The following is a 19,817-nucleotide window of genomic DNA, read 5'->3' as shown; positions in this document are numbered from 1 at the left end:
AAGTTTGGCATAAAATATATATAATTGATTTTTCTGAAGAGGCCAGGCCAGTGGTGTAGAATGTCCTGCATCTGCATCCTCCTGATTGTTTCCTCATGTTAAAATCCAGTTAAACGTTTCTGGCAAAGATATAGTAGTCCCCTCCCTTATCTGCAGTTTTGCTTTCCGCAATTTGTTACCCATAGTAAACTGAGGTACAAAAATATTAAATGGAAAATTCCAGAAATAAACATGTTTTAAATTGAGCACTGTTCTGAGTAGCATAATGAAATCTTTTGCCTTCCCTCTCCATCCCATCCATCCCGTTAGTCACTTAGTAGCTGTCTTAGTTATCAGGTTGACTATCGTGATATTACAGTGCTTGTGTTCAAATAACTTTACTTAATAATATCCCCAAAGTGCAAGAGTAGTAATGCTGGCAATTTGCATATGCTAAAGAGAACCTGAAAAGTGCTTCCTTTAAGTGAAAAGGTGAAAGTTCTTGACTTAATAAGGAAAGAAAAAAAAAAAAGTCCTATGCTGAGGGTGCTAAGGTCTAAGAACAACTCCAGTCTGTTTTATTGTGAAGAAGGAAAAAAATTTGTGCTAGTTTTACTGTTGAACCTTGAACTGCAAAAGTTAACAGCCACAGTGAGATAAGCCCTTAGTTAAGATGGAAAGACATTAAATTTGTACAATAAGATATTCTGAGGGAGAGAGAGAGACCACATTCACATAACTTTTATTACACTACATTGTTATTAGTTATTATTAATCTCTTACTGTGCCTAATTTATAAATTAAACTTTATCATAGGTATGTATAGGGAAAAACATAGTCTTTACAGGGTTCGGTACTATCCCCAGTTTCAGGCATCCACTGGGGGTCCTGGAATGTATCCCGCGTGGGTAAGGGGGTGCTACAGTACTACACAGATGATGTGAAATTCCAATTATATCGCCTCAAGGGGACATGATGTTAGTATGTCCAGCATTTTTTTTTTTACATCTACCCATCAGCCGATGGAAGGCAACACAATGTAGAAATAGGGTGAGAAAATGGTTTGTATTCAGCCCTATGTTCAAATCCCATTCTATATAGCAGTTATGTGACTACGGATAAGTTAGCTAACCTTCCTGTGCTTCTGTTTTATGATCTGAAAATGGGAGCTACTTTGCAGGCTTATAATGAGAATGAAAGATTAATAAGATTAGGTCTTATTCATTATAATCATTTTTATAATCATGGTGCTTAGGAAAATGGTTTAAGCCTAGCCATTCTTTCCTAAGCTTTGCTAGCTGCCAATGCAGTTTCTCCTGTTTGTTCAGATGCCAGGGCACTTGTCCTTAGAAGCACATGGAGTCCATCTTCCATGTTTTGCAAAGCCAAGTTCATTTGGCCCAATTTTGCATAATTTTCCTACGTTGGGGAAGTTTGTTCAAAACAAAGAAAAGTGGGAGGGGGAAGGGTAAGCTGGGACGAAGTGAGAGAGTGGCATGGACTTATCTATACTAACAAATGTAAAATAGATAGCTAGTGGGAAGCAGCCACGTAGCACAGGGAGATCAGCTTGGTGCTTTGTGACCACCTAGAGGGGTGGGGTAGGGAGGGTGGGAGGGAGATGCAAGAGGGAGGAGATAATGGGGATATATGTATATGTATAGCTGATTCACTTTGTTATAAAGCAGAAACTAACACACCATTGTAAAGCAATTATACTCCAATAAAGATGTTAAAAAAAAAAAAAAGTGATGTCATTCTGTGGTAGCCTTGGCTCACCACAGCTGTGGTCATGCTTTTATTTATGATTAGCTTTCTGCCCAGCATTTTAATTCTAGAAGTATCATGTTAGAGCAAGTATTAAGCTCTGGAAGTAAATTCTGAAAATTTGGAGAATGTCATTTGTATTAGGGCTGCCATAACAATACCACAGGCTTAAAGAACAGAAATTTAGGACTTCCCTGGTGGTCTAGTGGTTAGGATTCGGCACTTTCACTGCCGTGGCCCAGGTTCCATCCCTGGTTGGGAAACTGAGATCCCGAAAGCTGTGTGGCCAAAAAAAAGAAAATAAAAAAACCACACACAAAAAACCAAATTTATTTCTCACAATTCTGGAGGCTGGAAGTCCAAGATCAAGGTGCCAGCAGGGTTGGTTTCTGATGAGACTGTCTGCCTTGCTTGCGGAGAGCTGCCTTCTCTCAGTGTCCTCACAAGGGCTTTTTCTCTGTGTGCACACGTCTTTGGTGTCTCTTTTTTTTTTTGGCCACACTGCATGGCATGCAGGATCTTAGTTCCCTGACCAGGGATTGAACTGTGTCCCCTTCAGTGGAAGTGCAGAGTCCTAACCACTGGACTGCCAGGGAATTCCCTGGTGTCTCTTTTCTTATAAGGACACCAGTCCTATTGGATTACAGCTCCACCCTTATGACCTCATTTAACCTTAATCACCCCCTTAAAGGCTTTAGCTCTGAATAAAGGCACATTGGGGATTAGGGCTTCAACATATGAATTTGGGTGAGTGGGGGCACAATTCAGTCCATAACATTAAAGACATACACCTGACGTATAAAAATAGGTCAGGCCTTTGAGGCAGATAAGAATTCAACTCTTACCTATACAACTTAGTGGCCTTCGGCAAATCAGTTAATCCCTGTGACTGTCACTTTCCTTATATATATGTGAAGTAGGTATGACAGTACCATATGAGGATGCTATGAGGATCAGGAAATATCTCTTCCTGAGAGGGAGATGACATGAATTAATGTGGGGATTAAGGTGGGGCTGGTGACCTGGAAACCCAGAAAGACCCGCAGATTCATAGGCTCCATTTGTCAGTTATCTGTGCTCTACCAATAATAGGAAAAGTCAAAAGGTAGAATCTGAAACCTGGTGAGATGGGGAAAGAGAACCTCAGAAAGAAGTAGCAGGATAAAAAATTCACCCCTGATGATGAACACAGATGCAAAGATCCTCAACAAAATAGTAGGAAACAGAATTCAACAATACATTTAAAGTATCATACAATATTATCAAGTGGAATTTATTCCAGGAATTCAAGGATGGTTCAATATCCACAAATCAATCAACATGATACAGTAAGTCCCCTACATACGAACCTTCAAGTTGTGAACTTTCAAAGATGCGAACGTGCGTTCGTATGTCCAATCACTTGAGTTAGTTCACGTGTCTGGCATACTTTTCAAGGTACTTACTTTTAAGATTTAAAATGTTTTATATTTGTGTTTGTTTTTTATGTATTATTTGTGTGAAAAATACTATAAACCTATTACAGTACAGTACTGTATAGCCAGTTGTGTTAGTTGGCTACCTAGGCTAGCTTTGTTGGACTTATGAACAAATTGGACTTACAAACACGTTCTCAAAACAGAACTTGGTTGTATGTAGGGGACTTAATGAACATCACATTAACAAAATAAAAAGATGAAAATTGTATTATCATCTCAATAGATGCAGATGTGATGAATTGGGAGATTGGGATTGACATATATACACTAACATGTATAAAATGGATAACTAATAAGAACCTGCTGTATAAAAAAATAAATAAAATTCAAAAAAATATAAAAACATAATAAATAACAAATTCCAGGTTTACCACTTAACTGGTGAGTTTGACCAAATCTAAGCCTCATTTGCTTAATGGGAGTAACAGTGCTTCATTGGGAGGTCAGGAGGATTAAATATTAAGTTGAGCCACATGAAATTGCTGTTTCTGGAGGTCAAAAACAGCGGTGGAATCTACCAAAATAGCATTCCTTTGCGCTTCTGATTTTTCAAAAAATTTAGTCCTTTCCTCTTATCCTGTCTGTGGCATACTCCCGCTCAACTCTCTGGGTGGCCCTGGGGGTTCATAAGTTGCACACTGTTGACCTACCCTGTGGAAGCTAATAAATTCACCTTGGGACAGCCTCGTGAGATTTGGCAATTACTACAAGGATCTGGAGCTACTTTCCAGCCAGCCACAAGCACATCCCTTGGGGTCCAGAAACGTCAAGAGCCATGACAGCTCCATGCCCCGACGCACACAAACGCAGCGCACTTTCTTTCTTTCTTAATAGTTATTATTTATTTGGCTGAGCCGGATCGTCGTTGCTGCCTGTGGGATCTTTAGTTGCCTGGCACGCATCGGGGATCTAGTTCCCTGACCAGGGATGGAACCCGGTCCCTTGCATTGGGAGCGTGGAGTCTTAACCACTGGACCACTAGGGAAGTCCCAAACACAACGCACTTTTGCTCTTCTTTCCAAGTCCTATTTTGTCCTTGTTTATCACTGTAAGACAGGTAGTGACGTTGGTTCCATTTTAAAATGTGGAAACTGAGGCCTAGAGAAGGTCAGGTCTCATCCAAGGTCTCGGGCACAGCGTGGTGTTGGAAATAACGAAGGTTTGGCGTTACCAAGGCACTGCCTCTAGTTTGTGTGACCTCCACAAGGTCCTTGAACCTTTCTGTCTAGCCTGTTTCCTTTTGTAGAGACGGGAGCTAATACCTTCCTTTGTCATACCGCTCTTTTCGGTTCAATCCAGCCTCTCCCCGCTCCGCCCTTGGGGAGCTCCGGCTGTGGCGAGAGGACCTGTGCGGAAACACTGCGGGGAGCGCGTGCGCGCCAGGGCCTAACGGGCTCTGAGTCTGAGGGCGCGCACCCGCAGCCCCTCGGGAATATCGATATTTAATTTCGACTAGAGACATAATTTGGCTTGACATCCCCAGGCTCAGGACGACTACGAGCACCGCAGGGTGCTAGAAAGGAGGGACTGAAACAATCCAGCCCCCGGAAGGGCGGAACAATTGAGCCAACCCTGAAGCAGGCGCGACCAGAAAACTCAGGCGCTTACGGTCCACACCTGCGCGCCGCCATCTTGCTCGAGGAGGGACCGCCTCTCTCCCGGCTGACGGCTGGTTAGCCAGGAGGCGGGGCTCCGCGACTCGGCGGGGCGTGGCCAGGCGATGGCGACCGCGGAGCCCAGCGGGCCGGCGGTGAGGGCGTCTCACCCGGCACCCCGGCCCAGCGGAACCGGAGCTGCGGGACCGCCCACCGAGCGAAGCGGCATTGGAGTCCCCTGGCTGGGGGAGCGGACCCCGGCGGCTGTGGAGAAGCGGGGGCCGTACATGGTGGCGCGCGCGCCTTCCAGTCAGGCCAAGCTGCGTGAGTGCGGCCCGATGAGGGGGTCTCTGCTTGGGCGGGCTGCCGCGTCCCGGGCGGGCTCCGGAGCGCCGCTGGGGCGACCCCGGAGGGGCTCCTACAGCCCGCTCCCGCACCCGGAAGTCTGTTCGGAGAGCGGGCTCCTGGCGTTTGGGAGGCACGGCGGAGTGGGGAACAGCCCGCTGACCCGGTCCCTTTGACTTCCAGAGAAGCACCGGGACCTGGCTAAGGCAGTTCTGCGGAGAAAACGCATGCTGGGGGCCGCGCCGAACCGCCCCGACTCTTCAGGGAAAAGGTCTCAGCAGGCGCCACCTCCTCTGTGCAAGCGTTTCCAGAGAAGGCCTGAGTGTAGTCTGGGAGACAGAGTACCCACGCTTAAGGCCCAGCTAGTGATGCCCCTGAGGCCAACCTGTCCGGTTCACTGTTTTAAAAGGGGAAGAGGAACGACCTTGTCTTTCCCTTCCAGGATGTGATGGCGTCAGGGAAGGAGCTTTGGAATAAGAGTTTTCGTCAGTGCCTAGGATCATTCACTGTCTAAATTAGGGGGGAGCATAGTGGCTGGGGTCCCCAGGAGTGAGGATGGAGAGCAGTGTGGAAACAGCCAGGGCTGTATTTTTTTCTTAACAGAACGGTAAACTTTGAGGGCTGGATGGGACCTTATCCAGGGCCTCTTTTACAAAGAGCTAAAGCAGGTGAGGGAATTTGTCTAAGGACTTTGGTTTTTCTGTTCTCTGGTTAAATAAGGTGGGGAGATGGGGCTTTTCCTGCTTCATGAAAGAGGAGGTGTGCTTTTGCTCGGGAGCAGCAGGGGGAGTGGTGTGGGGACATGCACATTCTGAGGAGCTGTGGCCAGATACATGGCAGGCAGTGGTGGCTGTCCAGACAGAAGGCAAGTCAGGAGTAGTGCAGTTTGTTTTTTTTTCCCCATAAGGGCGAGGACTCTGGCTTTCCCTGTGAAATGCTGGCGTTTCATCTATGCTTGGTCTGTCCCCCCCATCTCCCCTCAGGTCAGTGAAGTTTAACAAGGGCTATACTGCTCTTAGTCAGAGTCCAGATGAAAACCTGGTGTCCCTCGACTCTGACAGGTGAGTGCCCTCCTTGAAAATACCCCTTGGGGAGTGACTTGGGTAAAATTTCAGATCACTTGCTTCGCTTATTCCCTGTCTCTTCCAAGACCTTTTGTGCATGTTCCAGGGCTGCTGCTTCAGAGCACTATCTCTTCCCAGGATGGCTTGCTTAGAGGACTCATAGGTGATCTTGCTGCTCTTGGATTTGAAGCACCAACCTTGTCTGGGGGAGTCATCCTGCCCTATTATGTCTGCACTGTTAGTGACAGTGACCCTGTCCCTGCTGGAGCCAATGGAAGGAGCCATTTATACTCATGGCAGATTATGGGTTTGAGTTCTATGGTGTGTGGTCTTTGCTTCACAAGTCCTCCAGACCCCTTTGCATGCTGTGCACCTTGCCATTTGTGGCTGTGCTCCACGGGCATCTCCCCGAACTGACTGTCTTCCTTTTCTCCTAGTGATGGGGAGCTGGAATCCAGATACTCCTCCGGGTATTCCTCTGCAGAGGCAAGTCCAGAGCACCTTTCTGTGGTGGGGCCAGGCTGCAGGCAGTGTCACTGCCACTGCCAAATGCTTGTCTGGTTCCCGCTGTATGCATGGCATTGTGCTAGACTTCCAGTCTGTTCTCCAATCTTCTACTCTGCCCTCTTCCCCCAGCAGAAGTTTAGGTGTCTGAGGAGCGCTGTTGAAAGTCCAGGAGACCATAGACCCTTAGGGATGGAAATGACCTCACTAGTCTTCTAATCCAGGCCACCACTTAGAAAAGGAATCCTCTTGATAAATCCCAGCTAAGTGTTTACCATCCTCTGCTTGTTTGAATGCTTCTTGTAATTGGGTAGTGAGTAGTGAGTAGTGAGTACTACCTTCAAGAAACCTTGCTGCCTATCTTCCCCCACCGGCACACACAATTCAGGTAGATCGTAGAGAGGTCTTCCTTGTTAATTGGAAGTGTCTCCTGCAGCTTGGACTTAGTGGTCCTAGTCCTGCCTCCAGTGTCACACAGTAATTCTAGTCTCCCTTCTTTTGATTGTCTTTTATCTGAGATTAGCATTCCTGTCCCTGCCCTGGCCATCCTCCTCCAAGCTTGCTTTCTTCCAGGCCAACTTCTGTTCCTTCAGTTGTTCCATCTATGGGAACTGAGACAGAGATAGATACTCCTGGGCTGGACTTCTGGACAGTTTCCAGAGTGACTGGCCCAGACAGAAACATGGGGACGTAAAGTTCTGGCATGTGCGGCTTACTGCCTTTGACAGAGATGAAGTGCTGGGGACCTGACTGTATACCACTGGTATTTCTTCCTTATTCTCCTGGAAACCCTTGGCCGCCCCCTGAGTTTCTGCCAGAGAATACAGGCAGTTTGAAAATTGTATCCTCCTTGAACATCTGGGTGCCTAAGATTGTTTAAAAAAAAAAAGAAAAAAAAAATTAGCCAAGAACCAGAGAAAGTCCTACACTCTGCAGTCTCATTTTCCTTCTGCTCAGTGGAATTGGTGAAGCCGGGCTGACAGGTTCCACTTTGCAAGGAATGAGCTCTGTTGGCATCAAAGGATGACATGTCTAACTGGCAGTGCAGAAAAAGCCGTTCCCCACCCCATTCAACTCTAACCCATATTCCTCTACCCTTCTACCCGATTGTTCTGGTATCATTGTTCCATATTCTTCAGCCTTCATAGGGGCCAACCTGGGTTCCCAGTGGGAATGGTCAGGGCTTGACTTTCAAACATAATCTGTAATCTGATATTTATATCAGCTTTCTCAGGATTCTTTAGTGAGGGCAGCTTCCCTGGGGGCTAGTGACAATGCAGCCTGGATAGTACTGGCTCAGGCCCCTGGATGTCCCTCCCTGCTGGGTGAGGCACTTCTTCCTGTAATCCAGGGTTGTGTGGGCTTGGCCTGAGGGTGGAGCATGCATAGTAAGGAAATGTGGGTCTGCCTTTTGGGCAGCAGTTATTTCTGCCTCGTAGCCTGGCTTATAGTTCTCTCCTCTCCTGCTCTTAGCAGGTGAACCAGGATGTGAGCCGGCAGCTGCTCCAGGATGGGTACCACCTGGATGAGATTCCGGATGATGAGGACTTGGACCTCATTCCCCCCAAGCCTATGACCTCCTCAACATGCTCCTGCTGCTGGTGCTGTCTTAGGGATGCTTCCTTCTGTACCCTCCAGTAGACATAACCCCCTAAGATGGGCCCTGCTCACCATGCCTGCGGAGTCCTGTTGGCCCTTCATTGGTCACAGTGCAGTGGGAACTGCTGTCAACCCCAGAATCACTGGAGACACTGACCCTCTGGGAAAGTCAGTGACCGCAGTTACCCCATACCTGGTGCTTCTCAGGCCAGAGGCCCCCACCTGGGCCATAGGGGATAGGTGGAATTCTGCAGTTTTCCTCTGCTGTTGGAGTAGAGTTTGGAGAAACCACTTTAGTAAGGGAAGGAACAGAGGAATTCTGGTTCTTACGGTGAGTGACAAAGTAGGCTAAGAGAAAAACTTGCAGATATCTTGAGTGGTATTTGTCACCATGCCCTATAGAGGGGAAAGGAGAGCTTCTGCGCCCAGGCTATGCTGGATGGTGTTGTGTGGAGGCAGAGAACAGCACTTTATGGCTTGCAGCCGGGAGACTTTGAAAAAGAATTTAACTATTTGGGACCAATCCAGTTCAAGAAATTCCATATGCTCTCCTCCTCTTCCTAGCTCCAAGATGGGTTACCTGTTTGACCTTCAAAGGAACATAAAGCAGGGCCCTTTGGCCCTCTTCCAGTTGTTCCTGTTTGACTGTACAGCAGGTTGCTTAATGGCACAACTTGATCAAGGCTTCCAGAATCCCTGGAAGCAGAGCATTCCCATCTGGTCCAACTGTCTGGGTGAGCTTAGTAACTTGGTCCGTCCATCCTTAGAGAAAAACTGCTCTACTGTGTAGACAAAATTTATTTGTCTTTCCTTGGTTGCCATTCTTCACCTTGGTCTTAGCTAGTATCTTCACCCAGTCCTTGAGCTAAGGTTGGGTGAAGGTTCTGGAGCTCGCCCCGGAAGCCTGCACTTTATGCTTACCAGCAGAGGGAGCTGCAGGAGTAGTTAGGTGCCTTCCCAATTTGTTTAACTTTTTTTTTCCCCCACGCCGGCCACACCGCGGCTTGTGGCAATGTTGGTTCCCCCACCAGGGAGGGATGAACCCCAGGCCCCTGCAGTGGAAGCGCAGAGTCCTAACCACTGGACCGCCAGGGAATTCCCCTATTTGTTTAACTTTTTACACTTGAGGAGCAGCAATGGGTGAGAAGTATACTGGTGCAGATATGTGGGCTTTGACAGAGACAGAGGCTCACAGACAGGATGAGGAGGAGGGACCTGTGAAAGCTCCCACGGCCCCCACCTGAGGAAATAATCTTGCCATTGCAGAGGGCCTCCCTTCACCCTAGGGAAAGCCATTCTGTTGCATCCAGATTCCTCTGACCACAGCATGGGCCTCACAGTGGATGCTCAGGATTGGGCTTTACAGTAAACCTCTGGGTGCAATACAGCCTCTTTCAGTCCCCAGTTTGAACACACCAAAAGGCCGGCATAATCTCCCCTGTGACCCCCAGTAGATAGCATCTCTTGCTATACCAGACCTCTCTATGGAATTTAATTTTTTAGTGGTTCTCTTTTTTTTTGGCCTTACCTAAAACCGAATGGGACTGAATGGGAGTGGACAGGGTTCCCAGCCTAAGGGGTAGGGTAGTCAGGATTGAGGTGTGGCCCCAACTTGGGAACTTGCCCAGTCTGTTGCTTCATTTGGTTAGGACAGAGTAGCCTGAGTGTTTGACAGCTGCTGGGGGTGAGGATGGCAGCAGGACCCCAAGAACAAGGCCCTCCGGTGGTTGCTGTTATAAAGCCACACTGGTGTATTTGGCCGCACCTCTCCCCGGAATGTTTCAGAGCTGGTTGACCCTGTGTGGAAGGCATTACCTTCGTAGAAAAAGTTGCAGGAACATTGTACAGCAAGGAAGGGTAGAAATGGTCGATTGCTTGGAGCTAGAAGCCACGAATGTCACGAATAAAGCCTAATGTCACGAATAAAGGCACCAAGGTGTCTAGAACCAGACTGCCTTAATTAAAAGTGCTGGGTGTTTTGCAGGTGACAGCACTCCGAGGAGACAGGGAGGTATTCAGGCTTACCTCACAGATGGGAGTAGTACTGTATGGTGTTTACTCTACAGAACTCTTGGCTTAGGCTTCTATAGCTCTGTAAGTTTGTAAGAATAAATACAATCATGCTAGTTGAGCCTGAGTCTCTGTGTTGCAATAGGATTTTTAACAAAGGCCTAGACTACGGTCATTGCCCCTTCTGAATTCTGAAATGAAGAAATAGCCTAATAGCCCCAACTGTTCTGAGGACTGCCTCTCCTTTCTCCTGTTCCCAATAGGCATCGTTTTCAGGCCTGCTCATTGGGGACCATGGATGGAATAGGCCTTTGCATATCACTTCTCTTTAGAATGAATTCCCTTTGGCAGACCCTTTCTTCCCAGGTTTTGTTTTGTCTTTCAGGGTTTTTTTTTTTTCAGCTGAAGAAAATTTACTGGAAGCCAAAAAAAGCCGAACAGATTGGCTACAACTTTTTTGAAGGTAGTTTCCTGGAATTCCGTTGTACAGGTCTAGTGTGGGCAGCAGCCCAGAAAGATTCTTTTGTGTGAGATTAATCCCTTACCTACAGGAAGGAGCCACTAGCCTGGGTCTCTGCTTAGTCTGGGGTGATAGCATCTAAGACTGCTAGTCAGAAACTTCAGTGGCAAAACACACAGCTGTGCAACCTCCTGGGTGTGTCCCACCTCTAGAGGGTAGGCACAGGGAGAGTAGATGCCCTCATAGGTACTTCCTGCCAATGCAGAAAAAAAGTAGCTTGATTTCTCTTCACAACACTAATTAGATTGTCCTGTCCTTTAGTCCCTGTATCTACAGTGACTGAATGTGCTCTAGAGAAGTGGTTGACAACCTTTGTGAAGGGCCAGTCAGTACATTTGGCTTTGCAGGCCATACAGTTCGGTGCACCTACTCAACTTTGCCATTGTAGCCTGAATGGAGCTGGACAGTATGTAAATGAAAGGGTGTGGCCAGATCCAGCCTGCTGGCCTTAGCCTGATGATCCCTGCCCTAAAGCCAACTAAAGCACTGGAGAGAAGAACCTCTGCACTGACAATGCCTTTCTTTAGACCCATCTTCCACTGTCTGCAGGGCTGGAGGGCCCAAGGTTTGCCTGCAAGCTCTGCAGCTGAGGCTACAGCAGGCTATCTCTCCCACACCTTCCTTTAAAAGGCCTCTGGAGTCTAGCCTGCCTACCTCAGGAAGCTGTCTGAAACAGGAATAAAGCAAAAACTGGACAACATCCAGGGAGGGCTCTTTCAGCCCGCTTCAGGGACTGGAATGGAAAAGGCTGAGTGCTCTTTAGCCCACAGGCCTCAACACAGGTGATCTTTAATTGCTTTGACAGAGCAGCATTAGTCCACAGGCCTACCCTTTTCCCTCCTTCTCTGCACTGAGGAAAATGGGCAGTCCCAGGGCCAGAACGCTGTTCTTCCAAATTAATTACCTATCTTGCCGTGACTGATGCTGAGCTAATCATAGATTTCACCAGCCTGCCTAATGCTATAGGCTGGAACAGAGCTGCCGCTTCGTGCAGGAGAGCCTGGCTCAAGGGTGGCAAGAATACAAGGGGAGTATCAGCCCTCAGTTCTCACGTGGGCCCCTCCTACCAGGAAGAAGACGGTTCAGCCTAGGCCTGCTCAGGAGTCACTGACTTCAAGCTCTTCTACCCGAGCTCTTTCAGGGTGTACCCAAAGAGCCCGGAACAGGGAAGCGATTTGGGCTGGGCCTGAGGAGGTGAGGCTGGCCAGGACGTAGGGTGACTGGCAGAGAAGAGCCAGGAAGGCTGTGGCCTCTACAGCAGGCAGCAGGCACGGAACATCAGCAGGTCCTCAGGCAGCGTGAGCTTCAGTGAGACACTCTCATTGGCCCCAATGAAGAGCACCCTGCCACGCTTCAGGGAGATTGTGGCCTGGGCTGTGCGGGTGCTGGCTGTCACTGTCCCCTGCACCATCAGGAGGATACTGGCAGAGTCCAGCGCCAAGACCCTGTATTCAGTGACGGAGCCAGGCACCTGGGCAGAAAGAAACAGCAAGTTGGAGCAGGGTCTGAGCTGCTGTTAGCTCACAGGGGTCCCGGGACAACCCCAAGGACAGTGAGAGGGAGAGCTCTGCCGCCTTCTCCCCCACGGCTCAGGCTTTTGTCAGCACGGAGGCCCTCGTCTGGTCCCTGGTGCAGAGAGCCACAGACAGGCCCTGTGGCCATTCTCCCACCACGTGAGCTTGGCGGAAAGGAAACCCAGCCCCAGGTATACTCCACATTGTGGCCCTTACCAGCGTTCTTCATGCCACACAAAAAACACCCACCACAGCCGTCACTCACCTCCATCTTCATAACGGTGAAGTCTGGCACAGGGGGATCATAGATAGAGAGGTAGGGGTCTTCCTGACTCCATGCTGGAGGAAAGAGCCTGTCCTGGCTGGGGCTGGGGATATAGCTGAGCATTTCACACAAAGTTGGCACATCGATGAACTTGGGTGTCAGGCCAGCACGCACCGTGTTGTCTGAGCATGCCATGCACTCCACGCAGTCTGGGGACAGACAGTTGTCATGTGGTAAGCTAATGAAGGATGCCTTGGAATTTGGCTCTCCAGGGCGGGGCCTTCTAACTTGAGTGCCATGAGCTCCCTGTAGAATTAGGTAAAAATGTGTGAATTGCGTCTTCTGTGAGAATGGGCTAAGATAACAGATACCAAAACAGGTGACACGTCACCCACCATTGTCAAGGGGAGTCATGTTATCCCCTGGAGGAGCCCCAACCCTCTGGAGACTTTGTATTCTCCCCTTCTACCACAGAATCCTGTCCACGAGTGGATAAACGGCCAACAGTCAAAATGTGACACCATTCTGCGGCAATGTGTTTTTTAACATAAAATCTCTGCGAAGACAGGACAGACATGTGAAGGCAGGGAAGAGAACAATGGCCTTGATCCAATATAGCCTGGATTCAAACTGTGGTTCCCACACATATTGACAGGTCTTAACATGAGAGCATCATGACCTCACAGGGGTGGTGTGAGGATCCAAGCAGTGTCCAGCTCAAGCTGGCATTCATCATCCATATTGGTCACTTCCCTGCTGACCCCAGGAACCCTGGGAGGTCAGAGCTGGATGGGACTTTAAAAGTGGTCTCCTCGACCACCCCCTCCTATTTTGTCCAGGTGGGGAAACAAGGCCTGAGGCGGATGGCAGTGGGGCTCACTGCTGAAATGCGGCTCACCTCCTTTCAGGTAGGCATGGGGCACGTTGGCCTCCAGAAACATGGCCTCCCCCGGCTTCAGGGTAAGCAGGTTCAGGAAGTAGATGGCAAAGCATCCGATATCACCTGGGTACTGCTGGTGCAGCTGCAGCAGGAGTTCTCCATAGATGTCCTCCATGTTGTTTCCAGCAGCCACTGAGGGTCACAGAGCACCCCAAGGCCACTTAGGAACCCTCAGTGGTGTTCACAGCCCCACCTTGGCCAAGGAGAGTCCTGGAGAAGATCCTACCCAAGGAATCCAGAAACTGGTGGGCATATTCTCCTAGTCACATCCCCCACCCTTTGGGGGCCAGCATTCCTTGATATTCCAGCCTACACAGATGGCCGTTTTCCCCATTTTGACTATCTATATGCCCACCACTCTACTAGGCACTAAAAGGGCTAGAGTGTAGTCCTTTTAGACAGTGTTTCTCAACCTCAGCATTATTGACGTTTGGGGACAGGTAATTCTTTGTTGTGGGGACTGTCCTGTGCATTGCAGAATGTTCACCCACCCACGAGATACCACTGGCAGATACCTAGAGAAAACTCCAGTTTTAACAGGTGTGCATGTGATGATATCTACTCACAGGTGTTAAGGGCTATACCTGACGTATGAACGGGGTGTTATGGGAGCTCTGAGCAGAAGTAATCAGCTCTGCTGTGAGTGCAAGAAGCCCTAAAGGGAGAGGCATGCAAGCAGAGAAGACAGTAAAAAACAAAACAAAACAAAACGTAGGATATGCTTGGGTAAGATAAATAGTTCCCTGTGGGTCAAAGGTAGTAGGGGAAATGGGTAGAAACAGAACCAGAAGAGCTCTGGGCTTGCCTGGAAAAGGAGCTGGGGCCTCATCACATGTGCCATATAAGCTCCTAGCAGAGAGTCCATTCTGCCTTGTTTTTCACTGCTTGTATTGACTCTCCAACCCAAAGGTGACACAACCATACCCATCACAGTCATTTCCTGAACTCTCCTTAGTTAGCACAAGGTTGGGCACAAAGCAGGTATTTAAGGAAAGATCTACTGATTGAGAGCTCTGGACTTCAGGCCTTTGGAGGAGAGAGAGGATCCCTTCATCTCCTTCCTGCTCTCTAGCCCCAAAGTATAAAACCCTCCATGGAGAGCAGCTAGAAGCAGCATTCAACCTAGGGCCTTGTTCCACAAAGACTGGGAAAGAAATGCTAAGTCACTAACAGGCCAGCTAAGTCAGGCCCGTTTTGGTGTTCTACTTGAACAAAGGGGTTGAGAACCCTATCCCCACAGCCTAGTGTCTGTGCCAGGGGTCCAGGACGGGGCATTGCACCCAGGCCTGAGACACCTACCTTGCTGGGAGATCCGCTTCACCAACAGGTTGAGCTGCTCCACCACTACCTTCTTCTCACTCTTCATCAGGTGGGAGAAACAGCTCCGCAGAGCAAAGGCCACAGCCTGGGAGTCACGGCTCAGGCTCTGCTTCAGCAGTGTTGCTGCATTATCTCCAATTAGAAACTGGAACTCGGGCACCTCTGCAGGAAGGGCAGGCCAGGGCCCATATCAGGAATGGTTAAGATGGAACCGGCAAAAGTGGGAAGCTGGAGGAGGCCTCCCCATCTCATCCCTAACCAAGGAGCCAGGCAAGCTTTGCAGTGAAAAGCGACTGCTCACCACCAACCCTCAGCAATCACACCCGAGCCTGGTCTCATGGGCCTGCCCTCGGAGTGTCAAGAATTCATGAGGTCAACCAGCCCCTCAGTTCCTGTGACATTCAGCCTCTGTTCTCTGCCACTGTTCCAGCTCTGCCCTGGGCTGCCCATGCATCCTAGGCCAATATGCATGCTCTCAGCATTTTGCCCAAACTTACTTGTCAGAAAGGTCACAATCTCCTCAACTGGCCGGAAGCCACATAAGCCCTGGAAGGGGGTGAGGGCAATCGCCATCTCTGGCTTATGGTTGGCATCGGGGTAGTGCTGTGGAGCCTGGAGGTGCAGCTTCTCTGCCAGCTCCTGTGGCATAGCCAGGGAAGAGGAGAATGGTTAAGGTGCAGCCATCATCTAGGAAGACACCAATCTCACCCAGACCTTGCTCTCGACACTCCCCAGTCAGCTTCCTACCTCTGGCACTGAGCCCAGTCAAGGCATAATTCAGAAACTCAGGGCTCAGCCAATTCAAGGCAGGCACGTGGACCAACTCTGGGGGAGAGGTGGGGCAGGCTTTAAGAGGACTGCGAGGGCTTCCCTGGTGGCGCAGTGGTTGAGAATCTGCCTGCCAATGAAGGGGACACGGGTTCGAGCCCTGGTCTGGGAAGATCCCACATGCCGCGGAGCAACTGGGCCCGTGAGCCACAACTACTGAGCCTGTGCGTCTGGAGCCTGTGCTCCGCAACAAGAGAGGCCGTGATAGTGAGAGGCCTGCGCACCGCGATGAAGAGTGGCCCCCGCTTGCCACAACTAGAGAAAGCCCTCACACAGAAACGAAGACCCAACACAGCCATAAATAAATAAAGAAAAATTTAAAAAAGAGGACTGCGAATCAGGAAACCCAAACACCAAGCCAAGCTCTGACACTAACAAGCTGTGTGACTTTGGGTAAATCCCTCTCTTCTCTGGGTCTTACTTTGCTCATCTAGAAATGAGGAGTTTGGACAGACAAATGCTTAGGCTGCGACTCACGGGCTTGTGCAGAAAGACATGGGAGTGGAGCTGAGGCAATGACTAGGGTACTTGCCCTGCCTTGGAACGTAAACTCTTTGAGAGAGCCAGGTGGAAAAATGGCAGATATGAATAGTCCTGGGTTGGCTGAGGGGAGCCCAGGAACAAGCATGGAGAAGGTCCCCTGGCACAGGCTGGTCAGCTGTCCACTTAAACTTAGCTGCCACATGTGTCACCAGCAATCAGCTTGGCAGAGCTAAATTGGGAGTTGACAGGCTTGGATTTAATTTGGGGCTGGAGCCTGGCATGGGCAGGGTAAAAGCAGCAGTAAAAGTTGTGGGAGGGCCTTGACATAAGTTCTTCTCTACCCTGATCTCTGTGCCCTACCCTGATCCTGTACCTTGTTAGGGTGTGCCTGGATAGACAGGGCCGTTTCAACTGAGAGCACTTTGAAGAGAAAGGGCAGCTTGCCATTAAAGGTGTCCTTGACTTTCGAACCCAAGCAGTCCTGGTTCTCAGCAATCCACTGGCCTAGGGTCTTCTGCAAGATGCTGTTGTCAAGGATCTTGGCATCTCCCCGGGGGTGGGTCCCCATCCACAGCTGTAAAAACAGGAAACTTGGGAGGGAAAAAGGAAGAAGCTGGCACCACCCACTGGCCTGCCCCAATCCGTTACCCTGTGCTCCCCACAGGGCAGCTAAGTTCTGAAATGGGACTCCCAAGACCGGGTATAAATGCTCATACCATCAGAGACATACATGAGGGCAGCAGAGCTCTGACTCTGAGGTGGCTCTGTGAGGGGTTAACATTCATTTAGTCTAGTCTCAGAAGTAGAGGCTAAGCCTTCCTGTGCTTTGGCTTTTTCTCTACTAAATGGGCAGGAAAAATATATATTTTAGGTTATTAAAAATGTCAAACTTAGTCAAAGTAAAAATTTTAATTGTCAAGGAGGGCTGAATTAAAATTCAGTAAGTGCTGGGACTTCCCTGGTGGTGCAGTGGTTAAGAATCCGTCTCCATACTGAGCCTGCGCGTCTGGAGCCTGTGCTCCGCAACAAGAGAGGCCGCGATAATGAGAGGCCCGCGCACCGCGATGAAGAGTGGTCCCCACTTGCCCCAACTAGAGAAAGCCCTCGCACAGAAACAGACCCAACACAGCCATAAATAAATAAATAAATTAAAAAAAAAAAAAAAAAAAAAAGAATCCGTCTCCAAAGCAGAGGATGTGGGTTCGATACCTGGTCTGGGAAGATCCCACATGCCACGGAGCAACTAAACCCGTGCGCCACAACTACTGAGCCTGTGCTCTAGAGCCCGCGAGCTACAACTACTGAAGCCCGCGCGCCTAGAGCCCGTGCTCCGCAACAAGAGAAGCCACCGAAATGAGAAACCTGTGCACCGCAACGAAGAGTAGCCCCCGCTCGCCGCAACTAGAGAAAGCCCGCGCAGCAACGAAGACCCAATGTAGCCATAAATAAATAAATAAAAGTCAGTAAGTGCTGACAGTTCTTGGGAAATTCCAGTCTATTATGCCAAAACCTCACTTCTTCTGGTGCTACCATGTGGGTTCATCAACCTGCACAGATCTGAAAAGGCAAGGAGGCCTCCTCTCTCTTTCCTGTCTTCCCTTCCCAGCTGATTCACATGACTTGCCTGGGGCCCCTTGAGTGGAGGAGTACCTTGATCCCACCTGCTGGTAAAGTAGGCTAAAATACAGCCCGGGTCTCACCTCTGCATATGGTTTGTCCTCTGAGATCTGGGCCAGTGGGTCACTGCTAGCCAGCAGCCGAGCCACTTCACTGTTGGAACCCATCTTCCCCCAGGCATACTGCTGCACCACACAGGAAAGTGGGAATACTGGGGGTACAGACAGAGCGTCAGTTTCCACTCCACTCCTGAGGCCTGACCCTCCTGTCCCGGGGAAACTACACCCTAGCTGAGGGTTCTGTCTGGGGGATAGAGTCAAATAAGGAGTTTGTAGGTTGTTAGTTGAGACCCTTCTGCAGGCCTCGATGTTCCCATCTCTAAGACGGGCAGTAAAGATCTTCTGCTGACGTGAGGCAGATAGTTGCGTTAAGGTGACGGGGAGGGGGTGGGAGGAATCTATTTCCACCGCACCGGGTCTCGAAGTAACCCACGCGCAGACCCCTCCCCTCAAGACCCTTCTTCGAGGGCTGCAATAACGGCTCAGTTCTCATCGTAGGTGCCCCCTCCTCTGCCCGGCGCCCATCCATCCTTCCGCAGAGCTCCGCGGGTGGGTTCTACCTGGCATATCAGGTCGGGAAGGGTCCGAGGACGCGACCCACCCCCACGCTCGCTGGCACCCCAGCCAACAGCCCACCTCTCTGAGCGGCCATCTTCACAGCACCAGACCTGGCTTCGCCCACGTATACTTTTCCCGGCAGCACCCTCGGCCCCTCTGCCCCCAGAGCTTCATGGGAAGTGTAGTTTCTCGGGGGCCTTTTCGGAGACCCGTGCGCCCGTTGCGGCCACTTCCCGCACTCCGAATCCCTCTCCCACCCTCCAGCTCTCAGAACGAATACCCTCCAGTCCAGAGGCTTCCAGCCCACAATCTTAGGTCTCAGTATTCATTTATTTGTTCATTCACCAGGCACACATTTATTGAGAACCTGCTAAATGCCACGGACTGTTCTGAGGGCTGGGGATACATCCGAGAACGAGATGACGATTACTTTGCCTTTGTAGAGCTTACATTCTTGTGAAGGAAAAACAAAGGCCCTAAGGTGGGAACGTGGAAATGTGCCTGGCATTTTACGGAGTAAATAGCAAACAGGCCAGAGTGGCTGGAGCAGAGTGAGCAGGAAGGGTGGAAGTGAGGTGGTTAGAGAGGAAAGGCAATGGGCAGAACTCCGTAGGCTATTGTCACGACTTCAGGTTTTCATTAGCCGGTTTGAGCAAAGAATTGTTAGGATCTCATCAGGAACTCACTGATGCTTGATGATGATGGCAAATGTCACACGCAAGGCCCTTAATCTGAGTTTCAGTTTCTTCCTCTGTAAAATGGGGATAATAATGCTGGACTGACAGGCTTGTTGGAGGGTGAGATGGGATGATGTGGGACTCAGGCAGGCAGGCAGTGCTTGGTGCTCCTCTGATTCTCCCTGCCCTAAGTACTGCAGGACTCAGAACCCTAGCTTCTCCTCCAGGCTGAGCTGTTCACAAGTCACACACACAGAAGTCAAGGGAAGTCACCAGGAGTCCTGCATTGTGAAGGCTGGGCTTGGCCTTGGCTGTGGAGTAATCTTGCTATATCCTGGAGAGAAAGGCTCTGACATACGGCTCTCCTCACTCAACAACCCAGGAAGAGGGCAGCCAGCTGGAGGGGCCCAGGAGCATAGCAGTCAAAGCTCCAGGGAACCTGGAGTAAGGGCCTATAATCCTGACTCTGCCTCCTCTTTCCTCCCGCACTGATTCCCATGGCCTCTACCACACATGTCCAGGGGAAAGAAGGGTACTGTTTTCTCTGCAATGTTCTGCCCAGCTATGGACATCGACCTCCCTAAGGGTCCCCTGGCTCAGATAAATCAGCCTGCATTTCAAAGGAAGCTTCACCATACACTAAGGAATAAGAAAATGAACCATACAAACAGCACATCTCACATACCTCCTAACTT

At 49.7% G+C, this 19,817-nt stretch overlaps 2 protein-coding genes across 7 annotated transcripts; one reads left to right on the top strand and one right to left on the bottom strand.

Annotated features, from left to right (window-relative positions):
• Nucleotides 1–4,915: 4,915 nt before the first annotated feature.
• Nucleotides 4,916–10,462, top strand: FAM219B (family with sequence similarity 219 member B). 2 transcript variants are annotated; one of them, XM_068555810.1, is made up of 5 exons: nt 4,916–5,143; nt 5,348–5,435; nt 6,148–6,225; nt 6,666–6,714; nt 8,209–10,462. In XM_068555810.1, exons 1-5 carry the CDS (start codon nt 4,945–4,947, stop codon nt 8,371–8,373), a joined length of 579 nt encoding a protein of 192 aa, XP_068411911.1. In that variant the 5' UTR covers nt 4,916–4,944; the 3' UTR covers nt 8,374–10,462. The 2 variants fall into 2 exon arrangements, with proteins under 2 accessions (XP_068411911.1, XP_068411903.1); XM_068555802.1 differs by having other exon boundaries at nt 8,206–10,462.
• A 1,157-nt stretch (nt 10,463–11,619) lies between these two features.
• MPI (mannose phosphate isomerase) lies at nt 11,620–18,571 on the bottom strand. 5 transcript variants are annotated; one of them, XM_068555763.1, is made up of 8 exons: nt 18,524–18,571; nt 17,912–18,039; nt 16,585–16,785; nt 15,398–15,539; nt 14,880–15,062; nt 13,539–13,712; nt 12,641–12,849; nt 11,620–12,332 (listed from the first exon to the last, which is right to left on the bottom strand). In XM_068555763.1, exons 1-8 carry the CDS (start codon nt 18,537–18,539, stop codon nt 12,114–12,116), a joined length of 1,272 nt encoding a protein of 423 aa, XP_068411864.1. In that variant the 5' UTR covers nt 18,540–18,571; the 3' UTR covers nt 11,620–12,113. The 5 variants fall into 5 exon arrangements, with proteins under 5 accessions (XP_068411864.1, XP_068411880.1, XP_068411872.1 ...); XM_068555779.1 differs by lacking the exon at nt 18,524–18,571 and adding an exon at nt 18,448–18,470 and having other exon boundaries at nt 16,585–16,801; XM_068555771.1 differs by lacking the exon at nt 18,524–18,571 and adding an exon at nt 18,448–18,470.
• Nucleotides 18,572–19,817: the final 1,246 nt, after the last annotated feature.

Source organism: Eschrichtius robustus, chromosome 1 (assembly GCF_028021215.1).
Source record: "Eschrichtius robustus isolate mEscRob2 chromosome 1, mEscRob2.pri, whole genome shotgun sequence".
In the NCBI taxonomy this organism is placed as follows: Eukaryota; Metazoa; Chordata; class Mammalia; order Artiodactyla; family Eschrichtiidae; genus Eschrichtius; species Eschrichtius robustus.
Note: the sequence above shows the minus strand (reverse complement) of the source record. Positions and strands in the feature narration are given on the sequence as shown.

Bases quoted from the DNA above. Each gene is read 5' to 3' on its own strand.
- MPI (XM_068555763.1), bottom strand. The intron at 15,063-15,397 runs GTAAGTTTGGGC...CCCTTCCTGCAG, and splicing joins GATTGTGACCTTTCTGACAA to AGGTGCCCGAGTTCCAGTTT. The intron at 13,713-14,879 runs GTAGGTGTCTCA...TGTGACCCTCAG, and splicing joins GAAGCGGATCTCCCAGCAAG to TGGCTGCTGGAAACAACATG.
- FAM219B (XM_068555802.1), top strand. From the start codon at position 4,945: ATGGCGACCGCGGAGCCCAGCGGGCCGGCGGTGAGGGCGTCTCACCCG. The intron at 5,436-6,147 runs GTCTCAGCAGGC...ATCTCCCCTCAG, and splicing joins CCCGACTCTTCAGGGAAAAG to GTCAGTGAAGTTTAACAAGG. The intron at 6,226-6,665 runs GTGAGTGCCCTC...CTTTTCTCCTAG, and splicing joins GTGTCCCTCGACTCTGACAG to TGATGGGGAGCTGGAATCCA.